Source organism: Oncorhynchus nerka, linkage group LG24 (assembly GCF_034236695.1).
Source record: "Oncorhynchus nerka isolate Pitt River linkage group LG24, Oner_Uvic_2.0, whole genome shotgun sequence".
Classification (NCBI taxonomy): Eukaryota; Metazoa; Chordata; class Actinopteri; order Salmoniformes; family Salmonidae; genus Oncorhynchus; species Oncorhynchus nerka.
The window spans coordinates 16,095,571-16,123,533 of NC_088419.1; the positions used below are offsets into that span (position 1 = coordinate 16,095,571).

Consider the following 27,963-nt stretch of genomic DNA (forward strand, 5'->3'; position numbering starts at 1 on the left):
TGTTAAAATAGCTTTCCATACCACCTGTGAGAGTGTGAAAATATGTTGGCTGTGGGTTAACTGCTGCTATCAATAAGCTATAGCTGCATTACATAAGTGGATTGCTTTGTGACCCTGAACAACACCAGACCCATAAGTCAGGGGTGACCTTAAAATTCCTGACTTGCGTTAATTATTTATATGATGATCCACTATGAAATTTCCCATGTGGGACAGATAATTATGCACAAAGTCAAATAATTAGGTTTTCCCATGTGGGACAGATAATTATGCACAAAGTCAAATAATTAGGTTTTCCCATGTGCATTTACAGTTTACATCCACAGCAGCAGGCCATACAAATACAATTCCATTGGCAGTAGGCTATACACATTCTAATCATATCTTTATTATTTAAAAACATAAAACAATATAAACTGACAAACTTGAAACTAAGACAAAATATTGCACTATGGGGATCTTTTTTGAACCTCCACCATATACAGTATGTGAAATAATAGCATTCATGCTTTACACAGTGCTGCAGTGCTATCCCTGTCATGTTAATGCAATGATGCACACGGCAGGATGAACAGCCTTTTAAAAACATTAGGAGAGCAACAACAAACATAACAAACAAACAATCATGGAAATGTTCCTTACAAGACAGAATGTTGAATAAATTAAGTTTGAATTTATTCTACCGGTTGCCTGTGTGGTTGGTCCTTCAGATGCTTGGAATTTGAGGCAAATAGCTAGACTTTTTAGAGTGCTGATACTGAAGTTGAAATTTCTATCACCTGGCACATGTACAAAACCATGTAAACACCAGTTATCATGCATACATTACGTGCATGTACTTCGGTATTGTGCACATGCCTTTGTTCATGAGCAAACATATTGATTGCCACACACAGACCTGCGTTTTGAAGTTGGTTTAATAATAAGTCCCTGTGGATATTTTGTCTCAAATGTCGACCAGCTAAAGGACCAACACCACTCACAATCGGCAGATTAAGTTGAAATATAAATTGTACTCAACATTCGTGACAGACAAGGGAAGTGTGGGTTTTTGTCCATGTAAATGTGCGTGGAGTTTAAGGCATCACCACGTTTCGTGACTAACTGGTTGCATGTCAACAAGCCTTGGCACCCGACACTCAAGTAGGCTCCTTGGAACAATATCCTCAAAGGCTACAGCATCATTTCAGGCAGCATCCGGAATGCTTAGCAAATGAAGTTATTCAGTAAATTAGAATCGCATGGAGTGTCAGTTGTTGGCTACTTGTATTAGAGTATGTATTCGCGTCAATTGAGGGATCAGGTAAATAGATCAAGATGATCCACAATCTGAGGATTATTACATTTCTCATGGCTACCGGCTCAAAAGAAAGTCTTTAGCCTAATGGGAGACAGACTTGGTCATGCATCTTTTCAAGCACAATGACAACAGGTCTTGGTGGTGTTGGCAGCCGTACATTAACGTAAGAGACATTATTGCTCACGTTAGCTGTTCATTCACAACAACAGACAGCAGTTCACACAACCGCTGGAGGGTTTTGATCTCTTCTGTAAAGAGGCACGTGTCGCAGTGTCGAACACCTCCCGAATACCATCCTTCGTTTTAGCAGAACACTCCAAATAGTCATATGCACCAATGCGCATGGCCATGGCGCGCCCGTCCTCTGTTTTCACTGGTTCCTGTTTCATTCTGGACAGCTCGCTCCTAACATTCTCGTCGTTGCGCAAGTCTCTTTTGTTGGCAACTAAAATAATGGGCACGTTGGGACAAAAGTGCTTTACCTCTGGCACCCATTTCTCGGGGATGTTTTCGAGGGAGTCCGGGCTGTCCACGGAAAAGCACATCAGGATGACATCAGTGTCCGGATAGGATAGCGGGCGAAGGCGATCGTAGTCCTCTTGTCCAGCCGTGTCCCACAGTGCTAGTTGGACTTGCTTGGTGTCCACTTCAATGTCGGCCACATAGTTGTCAAATACAGTTGGCACATAGACCTCAGGAAACTCGTCTTTGCTGAACACAATCAGCAAGCAGGTCTTTCCACAGGCGCCGTCGCCGACTACGACCAGCTTTTTTCGTATCTCTGCCATTTGCTTCTCTTAACCGATACTTTCCCTTGATCCTAACTGTTAAACAAATATGACGTATAAACTGTCTGTGTTAGCTAAGAAGTCAAATTATGGTACGAGCCTGGTTAAACTTCCCTGAACGTAGCCGTCTGCGTTTCTCCGCTGGATTAGATATTTCTCAACTATTTGCTCCCTGTCCAGCCACTGAAGCGCTTCCTTTATAAAGAGCATGGGTGCTTTCCTAATATAGCAATCCAATCGGAAGTAGGGCGGTGAGATCATTATTTCGAAAGAAGGAGGTGATTGGATCCCAGACCTGCTTTGTCGGTAGAGGAGGGTCGTACCACGAGGATCATGTCTCGCCCAGACACTGACCTGGGATCAGCTCTATAAAATCAGAGCTCAACTAATTTGGCAATATGATTTTGGGATATTTCATACACCGTAAAACATGTTTTAATAAATGTTTCATAATTCATAATCACATAATTTAATTTATGAAAAATCATTTGACATGGGCATATGCCACTAGTTTATCCTTCTGTCAAACACACAGGTACTTTCCTAAACTGTAGACTACAATAGGCTATAGTACCGTGGGCAGAAAAGGCTTCGACCATACTGATACTAAAATATTTTAACTGGCCATCAACTCCCAAGATAACAATTCCATAGGCCACGTTTTTTTTGTTCAGGGCCTTAGCACAGGCAGATCTATGCTCCTCACAACCCCCCTCTCTCATTTACATAGAGATAGAAGCATAGGAACGTGTGTCTTCGTCGATTTTAGTTACACCTATAGAATTATAACAATCATTGTTATATTCATTAACCACCATGAAAAATATTGATCAGCATTTACTGAAACGACCCCCTAGAATACTTTTATTGATACGGATAAATCATGCATATGCTACCACATGTCAACAATTGAGAATTTTTGAGTGGGTATTATTTTATATTGTATTATAATTGCAAATAGCGGGTTTAATTGACGTACTATGCGCGTACAATATGCATAATAGGCAGCAGGGAGGGCACTAGCGTGATATAGTCAAACTCCTATATATTGCATGTTCAATCCCAAATCATTAAAACACCGATCTCCACGGATACAAAACAATATACATTTATACCCCTGAAATTTTGTACAAGCATCGCTCTTCTACCGAAAAGACAGCGCGTGAGTATCTTCTAAATGTATATAATGCGATGTTGTACGTATTCTCACTATTTTAAACGTGGATTATTGCCGTGGTCGTTGAGAATTTCCCCCTTTTGTTTAGCGGGTAAGGCCCCTCTGGAACTTGGAGGGGGGCCATGTTGTTAGTGAGTGTGTAGTTACCCAGCAGCAATGGTGTTTTGTTAATGCAGCTCACCAGACGGCATTTGTATGGTTCGCTCGGTTAAAAACGTTTGATTACAACTGTTCAGCGGCGTGTGAACAACGGAGAGCTATGTTTTTATTGTATGCACTTATTTAACTACAATAGCTAGCTAGTAATTTTTTGGGGGTATTTTATTTATTTTTATTATCAAACTGAAAAGGTAAGAGGCCTTCCCTAATCTGCCTAGCTAGCCATGGTAGCATCAACAAATCTAGTTATCTGACTAGCTAGTTAAATTAGTTCATTTAACAAATTCAACATTGACGCTGGATTTACAGGTGAACTGTTAACGCTAACTTGGCTTCTGTCAGTATAGCTAGCTAACTAACGTCAGGTAGCTAACCGCTAATGATAGCTAGCTAACGTAGTTCACGAACGGTTGTTTTTCCAGTGAACTAGCCCGTTGTCCGGAACAGAGAAATCGTTAACTATCTCTATGTTATGTTGCCAGGAAACGTAAGTTGGCGAATGTATACATTTCGCATGATAACTAACATTCAGACAAGTTTTTTTTAAACTAGCAAAACTAATCCAACGAAGTACAGTACGTTAACTAGCTAGCTACATGCTGCCTGTAATATGTCGAAACACACACCCGACACCGAAGAGTTGAGCATTCGGTGGGCAGACATTCATTGTTCGATTGGCTATGCTAACAAGTTATTTAGCAAGCTAGCTAATTTAGCTAGGCTAGATGGAGAGCTAGTTAACGTGATCCATCTAACGTTACCTAACATTGTTTGAATTATTACCAAGAGATTTCCACTGCATATAGCTAGCTAGTTAAATTTGACCATGTTAGCGATTGATGTTACCTAGTTTGGCTAAGAAGGCCAAATTGCGTATTACACGGACTTTCGGACACGGAATATTTATTAGTTTGTTAGCTAGCTAGCAACGAGCTCAAGTGTATTAATGTAATAGCTAGCTACTTAACTAGCAAGCTAGGTAGCCAAGTCAAAGGAAGGGCAGGTAACGTCCCCAGAGAAGATTGTTACCTTAGATTGACACTAGCTGTTAGTGCTTTATGCTGAAGTTCTACAAACCTTTCAGTGTGTCAATTTACAAACGTTATTGTAACTTATGAAACAAAGCAAGGAAACTCTCTGTTAGGGACCAAAGAAAAACTGTGTATATGTGTGTGGTTGGTTCAATAAGCATGCATGGGGGATCCCAAATACATTCAATATCAGAAACCTAAGGTTAATGTATATACATTATGTTTGATAAGTGCTATCCATATGCAATGTAAAGCAACTCTACTCACACATGTTCTGTTATTTCCCCCTCCAAAGGTTTCCCCGTGGAATGAGCGTTCCATGCAGCATCCTAGGTATGAATGACGTGGCCTGGCAGGAGACACGAGGCGGGATGCTGCACACAAACGGTGCTCCTGAAGCCGGGGGCGTCAGAGTTCACGGAGGGGGATCCCTGGCTGCCATGGGGGTTGCAGGTCAGGGTCCCGGAGGGCCACACCGTCTGCAGGGACCCAACCCCATCCCAGGCACCCCACAGCCTCCACTAAGTGGGCGCTCTCAGGATGATGCCACAGTGGGCTACTTCTTCCAGAGGCAGCCTGGGGAACAGCTGGGAGGTTGCACCTCCAGCAAGCACCGTTGGCCCACTGGAGACGGCAACCACGTTGACCAGGTACAATGGTTTTGCCAGAGCCAAACTACTTGGCTACAAGCTTCCTGTTTGATAATAAAATATTTGAATGAAGCAGATCTTATACTTTCTAGAAACTACTTTACCACAAGAGACCCTTGCCGTTTCAGTCCAGAGCATGACATAAATTGCACCAGCCAAACATTTCCCACTCTTTAGAAAGCTACACTTGCTTCTGTTTCATAGAAATCACTTTCAACAAATATTCATTGTAACAAGCATTAGCCTGTCAAATATCCTAGTGGTTCATTCTAATGGCTTGTTAAACTAATTTTCAAAGTTGCACGTGAAAGTTTGAAGGAAATATTCCATTCCCAGTAAACACCCAGCCTGTTGACGACAACAACAACTGACTTGGGAAGCATTTGTCTGTGTAAAGAGGGGGGGGGTCTCTGTCAGTGATCTCTATCTAAGGATAGAATTCAGATTTGTAACTCATCCTATGCTTTAACAACCCATACAGTAGTAGGGGTTTTATTACTTTTTAGTGAACATGGTAATTTATTTAGACTCATAATAGTCTTTGTTGTATAGGACAACCTCGTAAGTGTGGCTGGAGTTTGCATCAATTTGTGTTGTATCAATTTGTGTTCCTCCAATTTCAATATGATGTCCAGAACTAGCGTACCATGAATGAGGATATCATTTTTGCCAAGTTGAATTGTGTATGTGCTCTGACTGAAGCCAAATTATTATTTTTATCAGGTTCGAACTGTGGATGAGATGAACTATGGTTTTCAAGCCCTTGCTTTGGAGTCCAGGGGCATGGGTGAGGTAGGTTGAGATCCACCACATCTCACATTTCCTCCCTTTAAAACTAGGATAGATTCTGTGCTACATCTTCCATTGAAGTTTCCCACGGTGACCCAGAATGCAAGAATGTCCAAGTAGCCATTTTGCCCTCTCTTTACAGCTCCTGCCAGCAAAAAAACTGTGGGATTCGGATGACTTGTCCAAGGATGGAAGGAAAGGGATGCTCCTTGGAGAGGAATGGCGGGAGAATGCTTGGGGATCTTCTCGTGAGTGGTTTTCTATGCCTCTGCTTGTTTGTTTGTCTGTTTGTTTAACCCTCGGGGCTTTTTGAAAACCAATTTTATTTTTATCAACCCCTTATGCATACATTCTTAGAGGCACTATGCAGAAATCGTTCCGCAATTTCCTGGCTGCTAAAATTCTAATAGTTATCATAATTTCTGTTTTTATGTGGCAAAACAGTATACTGTTGTGTAGAGCAGGGTTCCCCAACTGTCGCCGGTTGGTTTTATTCCCCCCCAGGTTTTCTGAGCACTAACAAAAATCTCTATATAAATATATAGTGTGTGTGGAATTTTCATTGTTGGACATAAAATACTGTTACATTTTTGTTTTTTTTAACACCAGGAAATCGGCTCCAAGTGATTTTTAAATCAAGAAATCTGTTCCCAATTATTACCCATGCTTAATAAAGAGATATGACATGATCATATACAAATGTAAGCAAGGTTGAGATTGTTTTAGTCAAATATATCTGTTTGTGCTTCTTGTGGACAATTTGCAGTCTACAAATTATTTGTAATTATGTTCTGACCATCTGCTCAAGAGAGAAATTGGGCTGCAGCTGAATCTAGTTCATTATTCCTGGTGTAGAGCATCATTGTACCATCTAAACTGCTGTAAAATATATTTTTTGAAGCTGGTGTACAAAACTGTAAGTGAATAAGACGCAAAAGCAAAACTTAAGAGCGGAAGCAGAGAAATGGCAAACATTGGCCAGATCTACTGCTTCTTAGTCCCGCTTTCAATGAGAATGACAGATCTATAACACGCATACCTATGTTAATTTGGTCAGAGTCACCTAAAAAGTGACATTTCAGCTTTAACTTCTTGGATGTAATGTCTGTTTAGGGGATCTGCATGGTTCTTGTACTGGTTCCGACTGATATTTTTATGGACACTATATCCAATTTGGCTGGTTCCTACTGACACCATAGTATATTTGAGCCGGTGTGAAGTAGGATGTGAAATCTGAAACCACTTGAAGCTGGGATGGCCCTCCTACCATTTCTTTCGCTCTTCGACTGTCCAACTCCTGGCTGAACCCTATGTCACAAGCACTGGCAAAGCACATGCCTGCAATCCTTACATCATAGCACAGCAGGAGAGCGTGGCTTCATCGCTGTAGCACACTGAGATCGATTTATAGCCATTCATCTCAAAATTCACAGATACATTTTTTTTATGCATCGTTTGTTTGTCAGACTGATAAGATTAATATGAGATGAAAGGCTAGTTCCTAACAAGTTCAGGTAGCCACGCTACAGCTCTGTGAGACGTGAACAGCGACATTTTGATCAAAAGCCCTTTAGAAAATATGCCCCCCAAAATTCTAACATTAAACATACAAATATGAATTTTACAGTTATAAGGAAGGTGAAGTCTTGTAGTTGGTCACTTTATTATTTGGTTATCCTACACTGAACAAAAATATAAATGCAACATGCAAAAATGAAGAATTTTACTAAGTTACAGTTCATATAAGGAAATCAGTCAATTGAAATGAATTCGTTAGGCCCTAATCTATGGATTTCACATGACTGGGGAATACAGACAATGCATCCGTTGGTCACATACCTTAAAAAGAATATGGGTGTGGATCAGAAGCGGTCAGTATCTGGTGTCACCACCATTTGCCTCATGCATTGTCATGTTGAAACATGAGGTGATGGCGGTGGATGAATGGCACGACAATGGGCCTCATGATTTCGTCACAGAATCTCTGCATTCAAATTGTCCCAATTTTGTTAATTGTCCTTGGCTTATGCCTGCCCATACCATAGTCCCACCGCCACCATGGGGCACTCCGTTCACAACGTTGACATCAGTAAACCACTTGCCCAGACGACAAAATACAGGTGGTCTGTGGTTATGAGACCTGTTTGATGTACTTCCAAATTCTCTAAAACTAAGTTGGAGGTGTCTTATAGTAGAGAAAGTAACATTAAATTCTCTGGCAACAGCTCTGGTAGACATTCCTGCAGGAAGCATCTGCCCGGTACAGTTGAAATCGGGTTTCATCCGTGAAGAGCACACTTCTCCATTGTGGCAATCAAAGGTGAGCATTTGCCCACTGAAGTCTGTTACGACGCCGCTCTGCAGTCAGGTTTAGACCCTGGTGAGGACGACAAGCATGCAGATGAGCTTCCCTAATATTCTTCAGTTGTGCCAACCCATAGTTTCATCAGCTGTCCGGGTGACTGGTCTCAGGCGATCCTTCAGGTGAATAAGCCAGATGTGGAGGTCCTGGGCTGGCGTGGACACACGTGGTATGCGGTTGTGAGGCCGGTTCGACATACTGCCAAATTCTCTAAAATGACATGGGAGACGGCTTATGGTAGAGAAATGATTATTATATTATCTGGCAACAGCTCTGGTGGACATTCCTGTAATCAGCATGCCAATTATACACTCCCTCAAAGCTGGGGACTGGCATTGTGTTGTGTGACAACTTCACATTTTAGAGTGGCCTTTTATTTTCCCCAGCACATGGTGCACCTGTGAAATGATCATGCTGTTTAATCAGCTTGATATGTTGATATGCCACACCTGTCAGGTGGGTGGATGGATTGTCCTGGCAAAGGAGAAATGCTCACTAACAGGCATGTAAAGCAAATATGTGAACACATTTTGAGAGAGAATAAGCTTTTTGTCATGCAACTCGGGACCAACTGTTTACATGTTGCATTTTATTTTTAAAAAGCATACTAGTCATTTCAAACTTTTAATAGTTATGGAATAGGAAAATATAATAAAAATAATATATATTTGTATGAACATAACAAGATTCAACAACTGAGACAAACTGAACAAGTTCCACAGACATGTGACGAACAGAAATTGAGTAATGTGTCCCTGAACAAAGGGGGGAGGTCAAAAGTAACAGTCCGTATCTGGTCTGGCCACCAGCTGCATTAAGTACTGCAATGCATCTCCTCATGAACTGCACCAGATTTGCCAGTTCTTGCTGGGAGATGTTACCCCACTCTTCTACCAAGGCACCTGCAAGTTCCCGGACATTTCTGGGGGGAATGGCCCTAGCCCTCACCCTCTGATCCAACAAGTTCAAGACGTGCTCAATGGGATTGAGATCCGGCAACAACGTCGCCTATGCGCACAAACCCACCGTCGCTGGATCAGACAGGACTGGCAAAAAGTGCTCTTTGACGAGTCGTGGTTTTGTCTCACCAGGGGTGATGGTCAGATTCGCGTTTATCATCGAAGGAATGAGCGTTACACCGAGGCCTGTACTCTGGAGCGGGATCGAGGTGGAGGGTCCGTCATGGTCTGGGGAAGTGTCACAGCATCATCGGACTGCGCTTGTTGAGATTGCCTGCCATGACAACGCTGTGGTTACAGGGGAGACATCCTCCTCCCTCATGTGGTACCCTTCCTGCAGGCTCATTCTGACATGACCCTACAGCATGACAATGCCACCAGCTATACAGCTCGTTCTGTGCGTGATTTCCTGCAAGACAGGAATGTCAGGAATGTTCTTTGCCATGGCCAACGAAGAGCACTTTTTTTGCCAGTCCTGTCTGGTCCAGCGACGGTGGGTTTGTGCCTATAGCTGACGTTGTTGATGGTGATGTCTGGTGAGGACCTTCCTTACAACAGGGCTACGAGCCCTCAGTCCAGCCTCTCTCAGCCTATTGCGAACAGTCTGAGCACTGATGGAGGGATTGTGCGTTCCTGGTGTAACTTGGGCAGTTGTTGTTGCCATCCTGTACCTGTCCCGCAGGTGTGATGTTCAGATGTACCGACCCTGTGCAGGTGTTACACGTGGTCTGCCACTGCGAGGACGATCAGCTGTTTGTCCTGTCTCCCTATAGCGCTGTCTTAGGCGTCTTACTGTACGGACATTGCAATTTATTGCCCTGGTCACATCTGCAATCCTCATGCCTAAGGCACAGTCACACAGATGAGCAGGGACCCTGGGCATCTTTCTTTTGGTGTTTTTCAGAGTCAGTAGACAGGCCTCTTTAGGGGTCTAAGTTTTCATAACTGATCTTTATTGGCTACCGTCTGTAAGCTGTTCGTGTCTTAACGTGCATGTTCATGAATTTATGGTTCATTGAACAAGCATGGAAACAGTGTTTAAACCCTTTACAATGAAGATCTATTTAGTTATTTGGATTTTTACGAAATATCTTAGACAGGGCCCTGAAAAAATGATTATTTTTTGCTGAGTTTAGTTATTGTTTATGGCCCTCTCGTGATTAATAATTACTTCTGGGGATTACTTTTAGTTACGCTTAAGTTACTTGTTTTATAAAATTCTATTTGCTCAGAATTAATGGTGCTTTTAACAAAATGGCCAATTCAACCCAAAATCAAAGTTTCCTTCTATGCATAAAGGCATAGTGTAACATTTTAGTGCGTTGAGATAATACATAGTTGAACTGGTACCATGAAGACCATGCAAATAGCTTTTTAATTTTTTAAAATTATTATTATTTTTAAATCTGCTGAAACTCCTATTCTTTGAGAAGGGTTGTCTCTGCATTGACCCAGGACAATCTCCATATCTCACCTTCCTGGCTGTCTATTTTCCTCTGAGCAGATCACTCTGTGTCCCAACCAATCATGGTGCAGCGACGACCCGGACAGGGTTTCCATGGGAACGGCGACGCCAACTCCGTGCTCTCCCCTCGCTCTGAGGGCGGAGGCCTGGGCGTGAGCATGGTGGAGTACGTCCTGAGCTCCTCCCCCGGGGACAAGATGGATGGCCGCTACAGGAACGGTGGCTACGTAAGTCTTTCTGCCAAGGTCTCTTTCGCTCTCTGCCCTTTACGCCAATCCACTCAGAACCAACAGAAGATCTACATCGGCTTCAGTAGTGATACAAAAATTGTCAGGTCTAGAGTTATTCCAGAAATGCAACATCAAATTCTTATTGCTTAGGGCCTAGCCGCTTGTTCTCTGATGGAGCGTTGCGTCTGTTTGGAGGAACAAGCCTTCTGAATGTTTGATTTATTTTTGCTTTTGTAGTGCGGCGGGGACGCTGACCCAGACGGGAGGGAGAAAGGTAACGCCCAAGATCAGACATCCCCGTTTGAAGAGGACAAGAGCCCAGAAATGAAAGTGGGAGAGGAGAGTGATGCGGCCAAGGCCAATGGGAGAGGCCTGCTCAATGGCATGGACAGAGACTGCAAAGACTTCAAGTATGGGACATTTTTAGTGGTTATTGGGGGTGAATGGGGGGCCTTGAAATTATCTTTGAGATTATATTTACCAATCCGTCACCGCACATAGAGCCCATTTTGGAAAATGAAAGTTATTTGAATTATGCCGATTAGACATTTTAATCCTTTTGCTTCAAAGAGCAACCGATTTGTAAGGCAGTCTGTCTGAGACTTTGCAGGGAGATAGTTGTGAACAAAGCCTCAAAGACCATATCGTCACATGTACTGCTCCCGTCGCCCCCCCCCCCCCCTTCTCCAGTCCCACCCCAGGAAGTCGCCAGGCCTCCCCCACCGAGGCGGTGGAGAGGATGGGCCCCGGCCAGGCCGGGCTGGAGATGATGGTCCAGCACCAGCAGCACCAGCATCAGCAACACCACCTCCAGCACCAGACCATGCAGCCCCAGAACAAGCCCCAGCAGCAGGAGGACTTCCAGAGCCAGGAGGCCCAGAACATGGGCAACATGGAGCAGCAGCAGGGTGTGGAGTCACTCCAGTTCGACTACGCTGGCAACCAGATCCAGGTAGACTCCTCCGGCACCCCCGTCGGCCTGTTTGACTACAACTCCCAGCAGCAGGTGGGTTGAACCAGGAAGTAGTAACGAGGGACTACATTTCTCTAGTGCATAGATTGATGTAAACCTGTCACTTTTTGGTGATCTGAGCCGTTTTGATCTCCAATAGACCTGGGTGGGTGGGGGTCTGTGTCCTATCAATCATTGACTGAGCACAGAAAGTTAAGTGTTGAACTTATTAGAAAATAAGTTATGTTGCAGTAGTTTCTCACAATTCATGAACATGTTAGGGTTTGTTTCTTCTTCGTCCTTGTCAATCATTGGTTCATTGATGAAATTAGCATTATGGCTATCTTTAATTAAATCATTCAAAAACTTTTAATGCAATTGCAGGCAAAAGTTGACAAACAGGAACATAGCACACATGTTTCTGAGTAAGTTCTGCATCAAACAAAAGGTCTCAAGTTGTTTTATTAAACTGAAGTCCCGCCTTAGTGATGTCACTGACTACGTCATTACCTTTTTACTCCTGAGACCAAAACCCTGCATCCATAGCTATACAAACACAATAGTTTCAGTGTTTATCTAAAAGCTAGGCAATAAATGTCCCCTCCCCAAAGTTGATTTATTGTGGAATGTCTGAGTAGTCTCTTATCTCCCACACTCCCCTGCAGAGTTCTGTCTGTCACACATTATAAGAGAGTGAGCAAACAATTATAAAACTAATATATATATATATATCTATATATATATTTTTTAAAATCTGTAGTCAAGGACCCTATAAATGTGAGGGAAGGGTCTTATAACCCCTCTCTTTCTATTAATAAAACATAAGCATAATCAATTATTCTAATACATCAAACATTTTGGTACAACCCTTTTCATGACCCCTTGGTGAACCCGACAAACAATGCATCAGTGATTTCTTATTTCCTGCAACTTTCTGAAGTACCGCCTGTTTCTGTGCACCTCTGTGTTGTGTAGCATGACTTTAATGTCTGCATAATCTAGTGGCTTTCCCCCAAAAAACTTCCCAATTAAATGTTGACTGCCTTACAGAATGATAATATAAGGATTTCTATCAATCGATTTGCAAACACCGCTGCAGAAAGAAACACTGCTAGCCGAACACAACTCTCTTCCTGGTGTGCAATGTTTTGGTTTTTTTACATTTATTTTATTTAACCAGGTAGGCTAGTTTAGAAGTTCTCATTTGCAATTGCGACCTGGCCAAGATAAAGCAAACCATCACAACACTGAAGTGTAGGAGGTCTCCCAATTTTTTTAATGGACTGGATCTTTATATATACCACTTGGGTCCTGTTTCAGTAATAATGATATCAGACCTTCTTGTTGCTTGTCTGATAATCTACCATCTATATATGAGTGGTTAAAACATGCTAATAATGGTCCTTTGAGTATATCAAAAGTTTTTTATATTTTTTATGCCATCCAGCCCTGGAGTTTATCCATCCTTAAAGGCCCCAATTGCATCTCGAAGTTCCTCCTCTGTAATTTGGCCTTCACATGAGTCTTTCTGTACACATGTTAATTTTACAATATTATTAGGGAAAAAATCCATACAATTAGTTTCAGTTAGTGGAGATGGAGGAGCCTGAAACACAAACATATTCTTATCTTTCAAAATATAATTTGGTGAATCATGCACGACTCCATCATTTGTTACAAGTTTTAATTTTAACATTTTTTGTTGGTAGCATTTCTATATTGAAGATTGAAAAATAATTTGTATGTTTTTCCCCCATATTCCATCCAGTTCGCTTGATTTTTTTAATAGTATATTACACTGGATCTTTCTGGAATAACTTCCTCCATTTCTTTTTGGTTTTCCTCTAACTTATTCTGTGCCTCTATGGTATCGTTTTTATTGCTATCGAACTGTACTGTTAGTCCTTCAGTTTCCTTTGTTAATATGGACTCTTTTGATCTAAATTTCTTTTGTTTTATAGATGAGTACTGAATTGCATGGCCTCTAAAGGCACATTTAAAAGTGTCCCATACAATAAGGGGATTGGCTGTACCTATGTTATGTCTGAAAAAGTCCGTTATAAATTAATCTGTCCTAGTTCTAAACAATTTATCATCTAGTAGGCTTTGGTTAAATTTCCAATATCCTCACCCATGTGTAAATTCTGTAAGAGTAATATATATGTAAATTATGTGATGATCCTGACCGCATTCTGTCCCCTATCAACACTTTTTAAACTTTTGGTGCCAGAGAGAATGGCATAAGAAAGTAGTCAAGACGACTAGCTTGATTAAGCCTCCGCCAAGTATATCTCACTAGGTCAGGGTATTTAAGTCTCCAGATATCCACTAATTCCAATATATCCATGACATTCATGATTTCCTTAAGTGCCTGAGGGTGATAGTTTGTAGTGTGATTTCCTTTCCGGTCCATAGAGCTATATAAGACCGTATTAAAATCTCCCACCATACTAATAGAGTCTAGTGTTAAATTCTTATATTTTCAAAGAAGCTTGGATCATCATTATTCGGACCGTATAGGTTAATAAGCCATATCTGTTTATTGTCCAATAACATATTTTAAATAATCCATCTACCTTGAGGATCTGCTTCTTGGACTTGCTTTGAATGAGTGACAGATCTATAATTCACTTTTCTTTGTGTCGACTCTTCCAAAAAGTTACATACTGTAACTTTAAACCCAGACCAAAGAGTCCAACGCCCCCAACCCCAGGACAATACAGTTTATTGTGGTTTGGATAGTTAGGAATATTGAGATTGATCAAATGTGTGTAATTTAAAAAAATCTGAAATGCATGTTTCTGTGCAAGTAGTTTGTCACCTTTTTGGGTCCTTACCAGTTTGCTTCCCTGTCCCTGAGAGTAGTGGAAGCTTGGGTATTAATGTGTCTAACTTGTTCTGTTTGTTGTCCAGTTGTTCCAGAGGTCCAACCATCTGACTGTCCAGCAGCTCACTGCTGCCCAGCAGCAACAGTATGCCCTGGCTGCTGCCCAGCAACAACACCTTGGTAAGTTCTAGATGTTCTACCCTGGCTGCTGCCCAGCAACAACACCTTGGTAGGTTCTAGATGTTCTACCCTGGCTGCTGCCCAGCAACAACACCTTGGTAGGTTCTACCCTGGCTGCTGCCCAGCAACAATACAAGCACCCCCTAAATTATGATTGTAGTTTTGATTACTATATACAGTAATGTACTGTGGATTTATTCATTATTTGGCTCCAAACTGCACACACACATATTTGTGCCAGATTGGGTAGTATTCCCTTTTATTGGTGTAGTATTACGTCTGAATGTTTTGTACGTAAAAATGTCCTGAATGCCATACTTTAAAAAAAAATATATCTATATATATATTTTTTTAAATGTAGTTTGTGGTTTTGACGGCAATTTGATATCGGATGATGTGTTATTCGATTTGGACACACTGCTAACTGGAGGTTTTCTTCAGCCGGCCTTGCTCCCGCGTTCGTGCCAAACCCATACATCATCAACACTGGACCCCCCGGAACCGACCCTTACACCGCTGCAGGACTGGCCGCAGCAGCTACACTTGCCGGTTAGCACACACACACACACACACACACACACAAACTGTATTCATACATAGCACCTCTTTCACTCTGAGTGGGTACTGTCATCAAAAGCTGCTTTACTGCTTCGTGAGTGTATAATCTTCTGTATAAAATTGAATTGCAAGTTCATACCACAGGTTTGGTAGTAGTAACTGAGGACTCCCTTCCCTTAGGGCCTACAGTGGTTCCTCCCCAGTACTATGGTGTTCCTTGGGGCGTGTACCCTGCCAACCTCTTCCAGCAACAGGCTGCCAGTCACAACGCTAACCAGCAGGGATCCAATCAAGGACCGGGGCCAGGACAGCAACAGGTAGTCATTTCACCAATTAACAGCAGCTAACTAGAGAATTAATTTAAGGGTTAAGCGTTATAGCCGAAGGTGTATTGGAAGTGACCATGATTTATCTTGTACATTTTCCCTCAGATGACTCAAGTCATTTTAAGTGCGGTTGTGGTGTAACCCCTTGATCTTCTCTTTCCCTCTCTCTCTCTCTCTCCAGGTGATGCGCCCCGGGAACAACCAGCGCCCTCTCACCCCTGGTCAGGGCCAGCAGAGCCAGCAGGAGTCTCTGGCAGCAGCTGCCGCTGCCAACCCTGCCCTCGCCTACGCTGGTATGCCAGGTCAGTGACTGAGTAGTGTTAGTTGAGCACACACAGGTTTTTACCTACATTTACAAATGACCTCGACTAACCGGTGCCCCCGCACATAGACTCTGTACCTGTACCCCCTGGTAACAATAGCATTGTTATTTTACTGATGCTCTTTATTTATTTGTTGTTTTTCTTTATTGCGTTGTTGGTTAAGGGCTTGTAAGTAAGCATTTCACTGTAAGGTTGTAATCGGCGCAAATAAATTTTGATTTGAACACTACTGAGCCAAACCAAGCTCTACTGAGCAGGCCTGGTTAAGCAGCCACATAATTGCAGGAACAAAGGACAATGTCAAAAGAGGATATCCGAGCAGGCAGCGTTTGGTTTGGTGCGTTAGTGTGAAAAGTACAACACAGCCAGTCGTGTACAGGTCTGGAGTTTACCCAAGGGGTGAGAGGTGAAGAGTAGCCTGTGAATATATTATACTGACTCAGCATTATGTGCATCTATGCCTTGCCTTTCAAGGCATGTTGAGGTTTCCCTTTAGCCCCTTCTAACAGGCTTAACAGGTCTGTGTAGTGCTTTAGTGGGGGGTAATTTGATATGAATGCTTGTCTCATGTTCCCTCTGGAATACGTTTGTGTACACACTCTTTCAAACTGCCTTTCCCTTCTGATTCTGGTGCAGTAAGATAACACGTCTTCAGCCCTTTCGTAGACCACACGCAACTTCATAGACCAAACACACACTCGCCAGGCTGGTTTTCACAGTGTGTTTCCCCTCAGTTTGTCTGTCTCCTGCCCACCCAGGTTACCAGATGCTGGCCCCCGCCGCTTACTACGACCAGAACGGAACCCTGGTGATGGCCCCTGGGGCCCGCGGTGGTCTAGGAGGGCCCGTCCGCCTGGTCCAAACCCCGCTCCTCATCAACCCACAGGCCGCAGCGCAGGCTGGTGAGTACCACGGGTTGTCTGGCCCAGTGTTCTCCTAATGGGAGGCGGCTTAGCAGCTAGTGGAATGAGCGCCATGTTGATAGTTTGAACACAATATTACTGTATTTAGCTTGTGAAAGTTGAGCAAGGCTTTATAATCGAATCTCAATCTTACAATGACGTGGATGAATTGCTCATACCAACAGGGCTATCCAGCAGTTTTAATAGTGCTCACCCCCACCCCATGTCTACTCCAAATAGGCACCATACTGAACCGTGGTGACCTGGTTTTTCTTTCCATCCCTCTTTCTCCCCTCTGTCTATATAGCGGCTGCGGCGTCAGCGTCCGGCTCGGGCAACAACATGTCAGGCCCCCAGCCCAACGGCCTGTACCGCTCCATGTCCCAACCCCAGCAGCAGCCCCAGCAGCAGCAGAACCAGGGCCTACCCTCCAGCTCCTTCTACGGCTCTGGGTCGGTGCCGGCCAGCTCCCAGAGCAGCTCCCTGTTCTCCCACACCTCCCAGGCTCCACCGCCCACCTCGTCTCTAGGATTCAGCGGTGCCGGCGGCTCCCTGGGCGTGGGCCTGGGCTCGGCGCTCGGAGGCTTCGGCTCCTCCGGTTAGTGGAGAAGGAACCTTCAGGTTCATTGTTCATATGACAAAAAGCATACATAAGATGTGATGTCATGCACTCTTGACAATTAATTGCATTTTCCAAAGATTCTGTACCCCCCCTCTTTGGATGCCCTGCTGTCCTCCTTTTCTCTCCCGTCTCCTTATTTCCCCCTCTTCATCTCTCTCTCCCATAGTGTCGAGCTCCACCAGCAGCAGTGTCTCTCGCCGGGACTCCCTGCTGGCCAACTCGGACCTGTACAAGCGTGGCGGTGGTAGCAGCCTCACCCCCATTGGTCAGCCCTTCTACAACAGCCTGGGCTACTCCTCGCCCAGTCCCATTGGCCTAACACCGGGCCACTCCCCCCTCACACCCCCACCCTCTCTGCCCTCCTCTCATGGCTCCTCCTCCAGTCTTCACCTGGGTAAGACCAGGTGTAATAAATGCGTTGGAGAGCATAGACATGAACATAAGATGGGCAGGCAGATAGAAAACTTCATGCAGTGATACACAATTAAGTTTTGTCGCCACCCTGTCAGTCACTCTTCAAAAGATGAAATGGTTTTGCACCATATGGAGATGTCTCTCTCACATATAATCTGTCTCTCACATTATAATCTGTCTAGTTCACTTTACTCAACACCACTCTAAGTGGATGGCTAGACACGCATAGAAATAGTGACCAGATGGGGAATTCCCATTCAAGCTACGTACTGAGGGTCGAAATTCTATCTCTATGGCAACACCCCCTCATCCTTTGTTTCCTCCTGGTATTCCCAACCTCCAGGCGGCCTGACGAACGGTAGCGGGCGCTACATCTCGGCGGCGCCCGGTGCGGAGGCCAAGTACCGCAGTGCGGGGGGCACCTCCAGCCTGTTCAGCTCCAGCAGCCAGCTGTTCCCGCCGTCTCGGCCCCGCTACAGCCGCTCAGACGTCATGCCCAGCGGGCGCAGCCGCCTGCTGGAGGACTTCCGCAACAACCGCTTCCCCAACCTGCAGCTGCGTGACCTGCCCGGCCACATGGTGGAGTTCTCCCAGGACCAGCACGGCTCCAGGTGGGTGACGAATAGACACACGGCTGAATGGACACAGTCTCTCACATACTATGAACTCGTTTTCTCACACCACACACACTCACATAAAATGAACATGCATTTTCTCATGCCGCATGCACACACAGTGGTACATAGACTCATACAACCTCTGCGGCATATTATGCCCTCCAATCATGCTGTTGAAAAACAACACTTATCACTGTAATGCTCAGGTTGCTCTTAACTCCTCTTCCTCCTTTTCTTTCTCTTGCTTCCCCCCCCTGTGTCCAGGTTCATCCAACAGAAGCTGGAGAGGGCCACCCCAGCAGAGAGACAGATGGTGTTTGGGGAGATCCTGCAAGCAGCCTACCAGCTGATGACAGACGTGTTTGGCAACTACGTCATCCAGAAGTTCTTTGAGGTGGGAACTGGTCAAAGTTGTCGGGTTAGATTCAATGCCACTCTGGATACTTGTGATATCATTGGATCATACCATACCAACTAGAGGTCGACCGATTATGATTTTTCAACGCCGATACCGATTATTGGTGGCCCAAAAAAGCCAATACCGATTTTAATCGGCCAATATTTTGGGGATTATTATTAGAATGTATTTTTTGTAATAATGACAATTACAACAATACTGAATGAACACTTATTTTAACTTAATATAATACATCAATAAAAATCTATTTAGCCTCAAATAAATAATGAAACATGTTCAATTTGGTTTAAATAATGCAAAAACAAAGTGTTGGACAAGAAAGTAAAAGTGCAATATGTGCCATGTAAGAAAGCTAACGTTTCAGATCCTTGCTCAGAACATGAGAACATATGAACGCTGGTGGTTCCTTTTAACATGAGACTTCAATATTCCAAGGTAAGAGGTTTTAGGTTGTAGTTCATATAGTATTTATAGGACTTTCTCTCTATACACACATTTGTATTTCATATACCTTTGACTATTGGTTGTTCTTATAGGCACTTTAGTATTGCCAGTGTAACAGTATAGCTTCCGAACTGGGAACACATTGACAACAGCCACCCTCGAAGCATCGTTACCCATCGCTCCATAAAATACGCGGCCCTTGCAGAGCAAGGGGAACAACTACTCAAATCAAATCACATGTATTTATATAGCCCTTCTTACATCAGCTGCTTTCTCAGTGCTGTACAGAAACTCAGCCTAAAACCCCAAACAGCAAGCAATGCAGGTGTAGAACCAAGTCTCAGAGCGAGTGACGTTTGAAACGCTATTAGCGTGCACCCCACTAACTAGCTAGCCATTTCACATTGGTTACACCAGCGAAGAGCTGCTGGCAAAACCCACGAAAGTGCTGTTTGAATGAATGCTTACGAGCCTGCTGCTGCCTACCACCGCTCAGTCAGACTGCTCTATCAAATATCAAATCATAGACTTAATTGTAACATAATAACACACAGAAATGCCAGCCTTTGGTCATTTAATATGGTCGAATCCGGAAACTATCATTTCGAAAACAAAACGTTTATTATTTCAGTGAAATACGGAACCGTTCGGTATTTTATCTAACGGGTGGCATCCCTAAGTCTAAATATTCCTGTTACATTGTACAACCTTCAATGTTATAATTACGTAAAATTTGGGCAAATTAGTTCGCAACGAGCCAGGCGGCACAAACTGTTGCATATACACCGACTCTGCGTGCAATGAACGCAAGAGAAGTGACACAATTTCACCTGGTTAATATTGCCTGCTAACCTGGATTTATTTTAGCTAAATATGCAGGTTTAAAAAATATATACTTCTGTGTATTGATTTTAAGAAAAGGCATTGATGTTTATGGTTAGATACACATTGGAGCAAGGACAGTCCTTTTCCATGAATATGCACCGCATCGATTAAATGCAACGCAGGACATGCTAGATAACTACACATGGTTGATGATATTACTAGTTTAACTAGTGATTATGATTGATTGATTGTTTTTTTATAAGATGAGTTTAATGCTAGCTAGCAACTTACCTTGGCTTACTGCGTTCGCGTAACAGGCAGGCTCCTTGTGGAGTGCAATGAGAGGCAGGTGGTTAGAGTGTTGGACTAGTTAACTGTAAGGTTGCAAGATTGAATCCCCTGAGCTGACAAGGTAAAAATCTGTGGTTCTACCCCTGAACAAGGCAGTTAACCCACCGTTCCTAGGCTGTCATTGAAAATAAGAATGTCTTGCCTTGTTAAATAAAGGTGTAAAAAGAAATCGTCCAAATCGGTGTCCAGAAATACCGATTTCCGATTGTTATGAACTTGAAATCGGCCCCAATTAATCTGCCATTCCGATTAATCGGTCGACCTCCAATACCAACTGTTAGTGTGCTTTCAACCAGCACGTCTGATAATTCGATTTTTACTAGCACCGATATTGCAGCTTGTGGCTTACTTTTTCAGGTTCAATATTAATCGTGTATTATCTTAACCGTACAATAAGTGTATCCCACTAAAGTAGTTATCTGGATAAGAGCATTTGTTTTAAATTACTGGACATTATATAATTCAAACAATCAAAACGAACAAACTTTCAAGTCGCTGTCATTGAAGTATTGTTTGTCTCTGCAGTTTGGCAGTGCGGATCAGAAGCTGGCTCTGGCCACGCGTATCCGCGGCCATGTGCTGCCCCTGGCCCTGCAGATGTACGGCTGCCGGGTCATCCAGAAGGCCCTGGAGTCTATCTCCTCTGACCAGCAGGTAATTGTAAGTGGGATCTTCACTTCTCATTAGATTTATTTTATTGCTTCTAGGATGCATCCCAAATGGCATCCTATTCCCTTTTCTAGTGCACTACTTTTGACCATGACGTAGCCCTAGGGTTATCAGTTGCTGTCTTCTGATAAGTTCTGATAAGACTCTCCGGTAAGCATGGTGGATGGATAGAAACCTGTGTAATATGATCCTGTGACCCTTTTCGGTCCACTTTGAAAAGCCTTAAGCTTCTTTGAAATTGGCCTTGACATTAAGGACTATGGTAGAAATTAGATTGTTATCAATGAGCCATTAGAAGGAAGAGAATGGATGTATGTACTGTAGAAGCAGAATAATAGAATGACTCAATTTCTATGGGAATGACCTAGACGGGTTGAAAATGGATAGATTGATGTGAGAGAGGGATGGATAGATGACTCCTCTCCCTCTATCCCCTTCCTCAGAGTGACATCGTACGAGAACTGGACGGCCACGTGCTGAAGTGTGTGAAGGATCAGAACGGGAACCATGTGGTGCAGAAGTGTATCGAGTGTGTCCAGCCCCAGGCCCTGCAGTTCATCATCGACGCCTTCCAGGGCCAGGTGAGAGCCCATTCAATAGGGCACGCAATGGGAAAAACATTTTGTAACAGAAAATGAGAGATTCCTATGGCAACAATTTGTTGTTGTTTTTTTGCTGACGTTTACTGACACGGCCATATTCAATGGGTGTTGTGCGTTTGTAAATTCATTAGTAATTCTGTGCGCTGGCACACTCAGACGAGAGTGCTCTGAAATCGGAGTACATAGCCAGAGTGAATAGGCTCGTGTTCAGCAGGGTACTCCGCAGCAACACTTTTTACAACTGGAAACTAAAATCTGTTATTTTTGGACCAGCGCCAATAACAGTACCTGCCCGTTTCAGAGAAATCTTAATCTGTTTAAAATTGACCCAGACGCACAGTATAAATGTTTTCTCTTTAGGATTCAATATATGGACTGGCCCATTTGGCCCTTTTCAAGTATTACATTTTTTTTTTTTTATTGAACAAATTTTCACATATCAACATTTAATCAATGTTCTGCTTAATTCCATTTATCTGAAGCGTTACTTTATCTAGACCTGAGGGATCCTGCCACCCATTTTGTTGAGGTGTGCTGTCTGTCTCTTCCCTGCAGGTGTTTGTGCTGTCCACCCACCCTTACGGCTGCAGGGTGATTCAGAGGATCCTGGAGCACTGCACCCAGGAGCAGACCCTGCCCATCCTGGAGGAGCTGCACCAGCACTCTGAGCAGCTCGGCCAGGTAAGTGCAGCCAGTTAAGCCCCTGGTCTCCTCATAACTAGGCCCAAGTCACCCAGATACAGACAGTGTGATGAGCTTTGTGTGTGTGTTGTAGTTCTTGTGACGTTTTCATTGTTAGTGTTGCTGTGTAGCCTGGGTTGTGTCTGATTTTCTCTTTGGACAAGTCCCGGCAGTCCCTCCCTGTTTCAGTAGGTTTTCTTCCCTTTGGTGCCTAACGAACATGACTGTGAGCCCTGTCAGTTAATGATAGATAAGGATAAGTGTATGAATGCTGTCAATGATTTCTACCTCTGACCTATGTTAATTTTACCCCCTCCCCCCCACTTATTCCATCTAGAAATATCAAGGCGTTTCATTGGAGATGACACCCAAAACATATTATACAGTTTCCAGCGACGCACTGTTTAAGGTCAGAGCAATTCGCCTCCCTCCCACGCGGACGTTGTCCTCGTGTCACCTCCCTCCCCTCTCTCTCTTTCTCTCTCAACAACCAGTGTGCTTTAACACAGTAAAGGCCTTTTTACCGTCACTAAACTCTCTATCCCTCTTTTGCAGGCCTCTTTCCTCCTCTAAACTCAGAGCACGCCTCTTCCTCCCTCGCCACTTTTTCTTTCTCCTTTGCTTCTAAACAATCTGTTCTGTCACGTAGAGGATACACAGCACCCCCACTTCTCGGCTCTCTGTTTAGATAATCCCTCTCTTAGGTCACGGGCGCCTCCTGATTCTTCCTCTTTCCCCCTCCCTCCTGCTCTCTTCCTTCTCTGATGTTTATTCCTCACTGCTTGGTAGAAAGACTCCCTAAGTCGACAGCATTTGTTTTTCCAAAATTTGGACCCCCCTCCCCCAACATTGACATGGATTGTCTGATAGGCTTTGAACTCAATTGTGGGTTCTTGGAACTTAGGGGTAAAGTCCATCAGACCATGTAGCGCAATTATGCCAAATGGTGGGGGAGGTTTGTAAATCAAATAGGGGGGGGGCATGATACTCATTTATTTTTTTTTTTTTTTTTTTTTTCTCCCCCAAGAATCCAGGACAAAACATGTACTTAAAAAAATATATATATGTAGACTTTATATTTGACATTTGTATCTTAAAGCATTAGTGAGAAATAATGATTTGAAGTTGTAACATTTTGGCATTTATCTGTTTTCGTGAGGAATTGTCATCATTTAAGATTGTCAAATGTTGGCACTATTGATGTTATTATCTGGTCAGGTGAGTTTCAGTGTCTGTCTTCCTGCACAGGTTTAGGTGTATTGGGTTGTTTTCCCTCACAACCATAACGGTCTTATCAGCCATCCCTGAAGGGAGATGCAGCTGTTTGCTCGTGGACCTGTATAGGCCTGTGTCCCATACGAATCACTAGCCTCTCTCTGGTCTTTTGACCTTAATCTGTGGTAATGATGTGGTGCTATTGATACAATTCTGCGGCGTTGTCATGATAGATTTCTGTCAAAAGAAAATCTGTCTCAACTGTCTGTAAATGATTGAATCCATAGTGGGGGTGAACTAAATGCCGTTACAAGATTATGTCATTGATTGTTTTCCTTTGTGGGGAATGGGAAACGTGATCCCACACACGCTCACTGTCTTCTGTTTCCATCGCCCTCTGCAGGATCAGTACGGCAACTACGTCATCCAGCATGTCCTGGAGCACGGCAGACCCGAAGATAAGAGCAAAATTGTGGCAGAGGTCCGTGGAAAAGTGCTCCTCCTGAGCCAGCACAAATTTGCAAGGTAAGGCAAAACCCTTTCGTTCTCCCATTACTAATCACAGGGGCTGTCTTCATTTTATATACAGTTTCATAGCTGGTGGGAGTGAGATCCATAGAGATGTGCTTTCCCTTTATTTCATTCCAGCCATTACAATGAGGCCATTTTTAAAGTGACACAAGCCTCCACTGAGTGAGACAAGTCACATTCTGAGACTTCTAGGGGTGGTTTTCAATGTAGATTCTCCAGTGAGTTGGTTTTTAGTTCAGGACTAGGCTGACTGTGTCCAGGACACCGGCCCATGTAGCCTCTCGTCTCTCCTTCAGTAACGTGGTGGAGAAGTGCGTGATCCACTCGTCCCGTGCCGAGCGGGCCCTGCTGATTGACGAGGTGTGCTGCCAGAAGGACGGCCCCCACAGCGCCCTGTACACCATGATGAAGGACCAGTATGCCAACTACGTGGTGCAGCGGATGATCGACATGGCCGAGCCCGCCCAGCGCAAGATCATCATGCACAAGGTAGGTTGAGATATACCATCGTCTCTGAGGTGAATTCATTAGTGCAATACGTTTCACAACGGGAAACATTTTGCTACGAAAATTTGTGTTTCTCATTGGAGAAGTTCAGGTTAGTCCCGTTTTGGCCTGTTTGCTTGGCTTTGGTTCCTAGTGAGCACATCCCACGTCTCCTATTACCTGTTCATTTAAATCAGAATAGTTTAAGCCAGGTTAATTTATTCAGGTTAATTTATTGTCATACAACCAAAGGTTGGTGATTTTGGGTGCAACATGGTTGGGATACTCTGAAGTTGTTCTAATTGTTAATTAATCACGTGCTCTGTGAAGTCCAGTATTATGTGGAATGTTGACCAGACTGCTGTCCCATCAGTTTTAGTATCCTTCAATGGCAGACTTTTTAAGTGGAACGCAGACTGCATTGTCTTTTAAATTAAGACGAGAACAACTTTTAAACCTCATTGGTCCAGTCCCACCAAAAATGGTATAATTAATCTTTGCTCTCTGCTCCCCCAGATCCGGCCCCACATTGCCACCCTGCGCAAGTACACCTACGGCAAGCACATCCTGGCCAAGCTAGAGAAATACTACATGAAGAGTAGCTCTGACCTGGGGCCCATCGGAGGGCCCACCAACGGCCTCATGTAGTCCTGCCTTCTGTGTCCACTGACTAAAGGCCAGAGTAGGAGCTGCCCCCCCTAACCTTATTTCTAGTTATGTAAAGAGGTGCTCCTGAGCCATCAGGGCTGACCTTTGACACCCTCTGAATTACCAAAAAGATTTAAATGTCACCTGTGAAATGCTGTGACATCTGACCTCTGCAACTCTAATGCTACCCTCAGTGCTTGTGGCCACCATGGAGGGTAGCAGACAGTTTTGCAGGCAATCTCTTGGGTAAAGCACAGCCCCCCCCCCCCCTCACACACAATTTGTTTATGATGTAACTGGCTGGTTTTTCTTATATAATCCTGTACATTTAGTTTTTTTACCTTGTAAATTCTCTGTAGAAAAAAAAAAAAAAGAAACGCATTTGCTGATAATGTACAATTCTTACAATTACACCAGCAAGTGACTTTATAAGGCCGAACTTGAGTGATCCTTTTAAACAATTTTTCATTTGTTTTTGTACCCAGACTTACTACTACTATCAGCTGTTATAATTAAAAGCCAGGTGTTTAAATAATATATATATATATATATATATATATAATTATCTTTCTACTACCACAAAATGATCCCAATGCCAAAGCAGCTGATGGATCCATTTCTACTTCTTGCACTGCATAGTATGGATAGATTATGAAACCCATCTGTCCCACTGACGATTACTATGTCTCTCGTGCCAATGAGTTAGTCATCCACTGGTCTCTACTTGAACACCTACAATGCTTTGTGCTTCATTTTTAGTGGAGTGTCATCCACTTGCCGGCTTGTGATCGCCGCAATATAAAAAAAAAAATGCCTCTGTTTTTCTGCAGACTGGCCTACTCTTTCTCTCACACTGTTTGCTTGATTTGACTAGTTGGCTCCGGGCGACAAATGGCATGGTTATTCAACAGTGCACATATGCTGTTGCATCTGTAAGCAGTGATTCCACTAAATCCCACCTATACGGTCTTTTCTTTTCTCGCAGATCATTCAATGGCTGCTTGGGCTTACAGCAGACACGGGTAGCGTGGACGTTTATTCTCTTTCAGAAGCAGAGCACAAGGTTGGGTTGTATAGTGGAAGTGTAACTTGGTTGTAATCTTTCCAGTAAATGACCGTAGCGGGGCGTGTGTGGGTGGGGGGTGGGGGGTAAGCATAGGCATGCTGTAACAGGTTTTTAATAACTTGACTGATTTCTTTATCATGTTTTGTGGAACATCTATCTGTCTTGTAGTTTTGAGATGAACACTGCCCTAGAAGCGGTATCTTTATGTACTGAATATTCATCTCTTGCGTAGAAATAGTTTAGCAAAAATGTATAGCATCTTTGTGTATGAGTAAATATTAAATGGTTGCTTTTTTGGCTAGGGGGCTTGGGGTAAGAGTTTGTTTATTTTTTTTGAAGTGGCTCATCCCAAGTATGTAAAGCGGAGGGTAGAATTGGGAATGAAATTAGGAAAAATAACAGGATGGTTTTATGCGAGACCGACCGTCATGAGGTTGTTTTAATTTAGTTATTCCTCATTTTAAATTTCTCTTCTGGTCTGAATATTCAAGTGAATTAGGTGGGGTGAGTAGTGGGGCCATCTAAAAAGCTATACAACTCCTCTGTGACGCTAGTAGTAATGGCTTTTGCTTCATATGAATAATTGTAGAATACATGTAGTATATGTGCAGTTGATAAGTGTGTAAGTTTAATTGTGGTGTTTGACAGGCCTTGATAAATTGGTAGTGATGCTTTTTATTTTGTCTGTACAGTTGTACATTTGTAAACGTTGATGCTGTAAATGGATGTCTTTTACACTTTTGGGGGGAAAATTGCCTAAATGTGCATTTTGATGTATGTGTGTGTGTATATTCATCACTCCTTTCCCCTCAAATATAATGTATACAGTTTTATTTGATCAAGCGTTATTTTAAAACAATCTTTTTATGGCTTCTCGATCTGACATGGTTTTGTTTTAAATCTGTTATGAGAAAGGTCGGCCTCGTTTTGTATGCGGAGCTTTATAACGTCTCCTGTTTATATTGTCTTTCTGACGTGTGACAGTTTTAAAGGAACACCAATGCTCTGTACTTAAAATGAGGCTGCTTCTGGTCCCCTCTGCTGCCATGGAAACTTCACAGGATATGACAGAATTATTTTTGTACAGAAGAGTGCTGTATTTTGGAACAGCTACCTTGTAAGCAAAAGAAATGTAAGATATTGTCAATTATATAAATATGAACATATGAGTTTTGTCACACTGTCAAAGTCTTGTACATTTTCAGGTGGCCTTATGTACATTTCCAGACATTTAGATGAAGAAAAAAATACTCATTTTTTGGAAGCAGAATTGTGGCTGTATGATTAAACCGTTCTAACATTTGATCATTTATTTCTGTGCCTTTTTAAAAAAAAATATTTCAATATCTTCTTTTAGGAAGTTGGTGTTGCGCAAGCTACAGTACTTGAATTTGGA

The 27,963-nt window shown here is 43.2% G+C and overlaps 2 protein-coding genes across 7 annotated transcripts; one reads left to right on the forward strand and one right to left on the reverse strand.

The window, feature by feature from the left end:
* Positions 1-368: 368 nt before the first annotated feature.
* On the reverse strand, positions 369-2,282 carry LOC115107559 (rho-related GTP-binding protein RhoB-like). Its single transcript, XM_029630969.2, has one exon. The coding sequence runs from the start codon at positions 2,086-2,088 to the stop codon at positions 1,498-1,500; it is 591 nt and encodes a 196-aa protein (XP_029486829.1). The 5' UTR covers positions 2,089-2,282; the 3' UTR covers positions 369-1,497.
* Positions 2,283-3,125: 843 nt separating this feature from the next.
* On the forward strand, positions 3,126-27,872 carry LOC115107557 (pumilio homolog 2). Of its 6 annotated transcripts, none has more exons than XM_029630961.2 (23): positions 3,126-3,250; positions 4,751-5,105; positions 5,829-5,897; positions 6,037-6,142; positions 10,720-10,907; positions 11,148-11,320; positions 11,601-11,916; positions 14,776-14,869; positions 15,311-15,418; positions 15,608-15,744; positions 15,935-16,055; positions 16,811-16,978; positions 17,286-17,576; positions 17,767-17,994; positions 18,358-18,625; positions 18,896-19,025; positions 21,195-21,329; positions 21,782-21,919; positions 22,496-22,621; positions 22,959-23,030; positions 24,240-24,361; positions 24,664-24,856; positions 25,370-27,872. In XM_029630961.2, the coding sequence occupies exons 2-23, from the start codon at positions 4,764-4,766 to the stop codon at positions 25,499-25,501; spliced, it is 3,657 nt and encodes a 1,218-aa protein (XP_029486821.2). In that variant the 5' UTR covers positions 3,126-3,250; positions 4,751-4,763; the 3' UTR covers positions 25,502-27,872. The 6 variants fall into 6 exon arrangements, with proteins under 6 accessions (XP_029486821.2, XP_029486820.2, XP_029486822.2 ...); XM_029630960.2 differs by lacking the exon at positions 3,126-3,250 and adding an exon at positions 3,381-3,615; XM_029630962.2 differs by lacking the exon at positions 3,126-3,250 and adding an exon at positions 3,381-3,615 and having other exon boundaries at positions 21,195-21,323.
* The last annotated feature ends 91 nt before the right edge of the window (positions 27,873-27,963 follow it).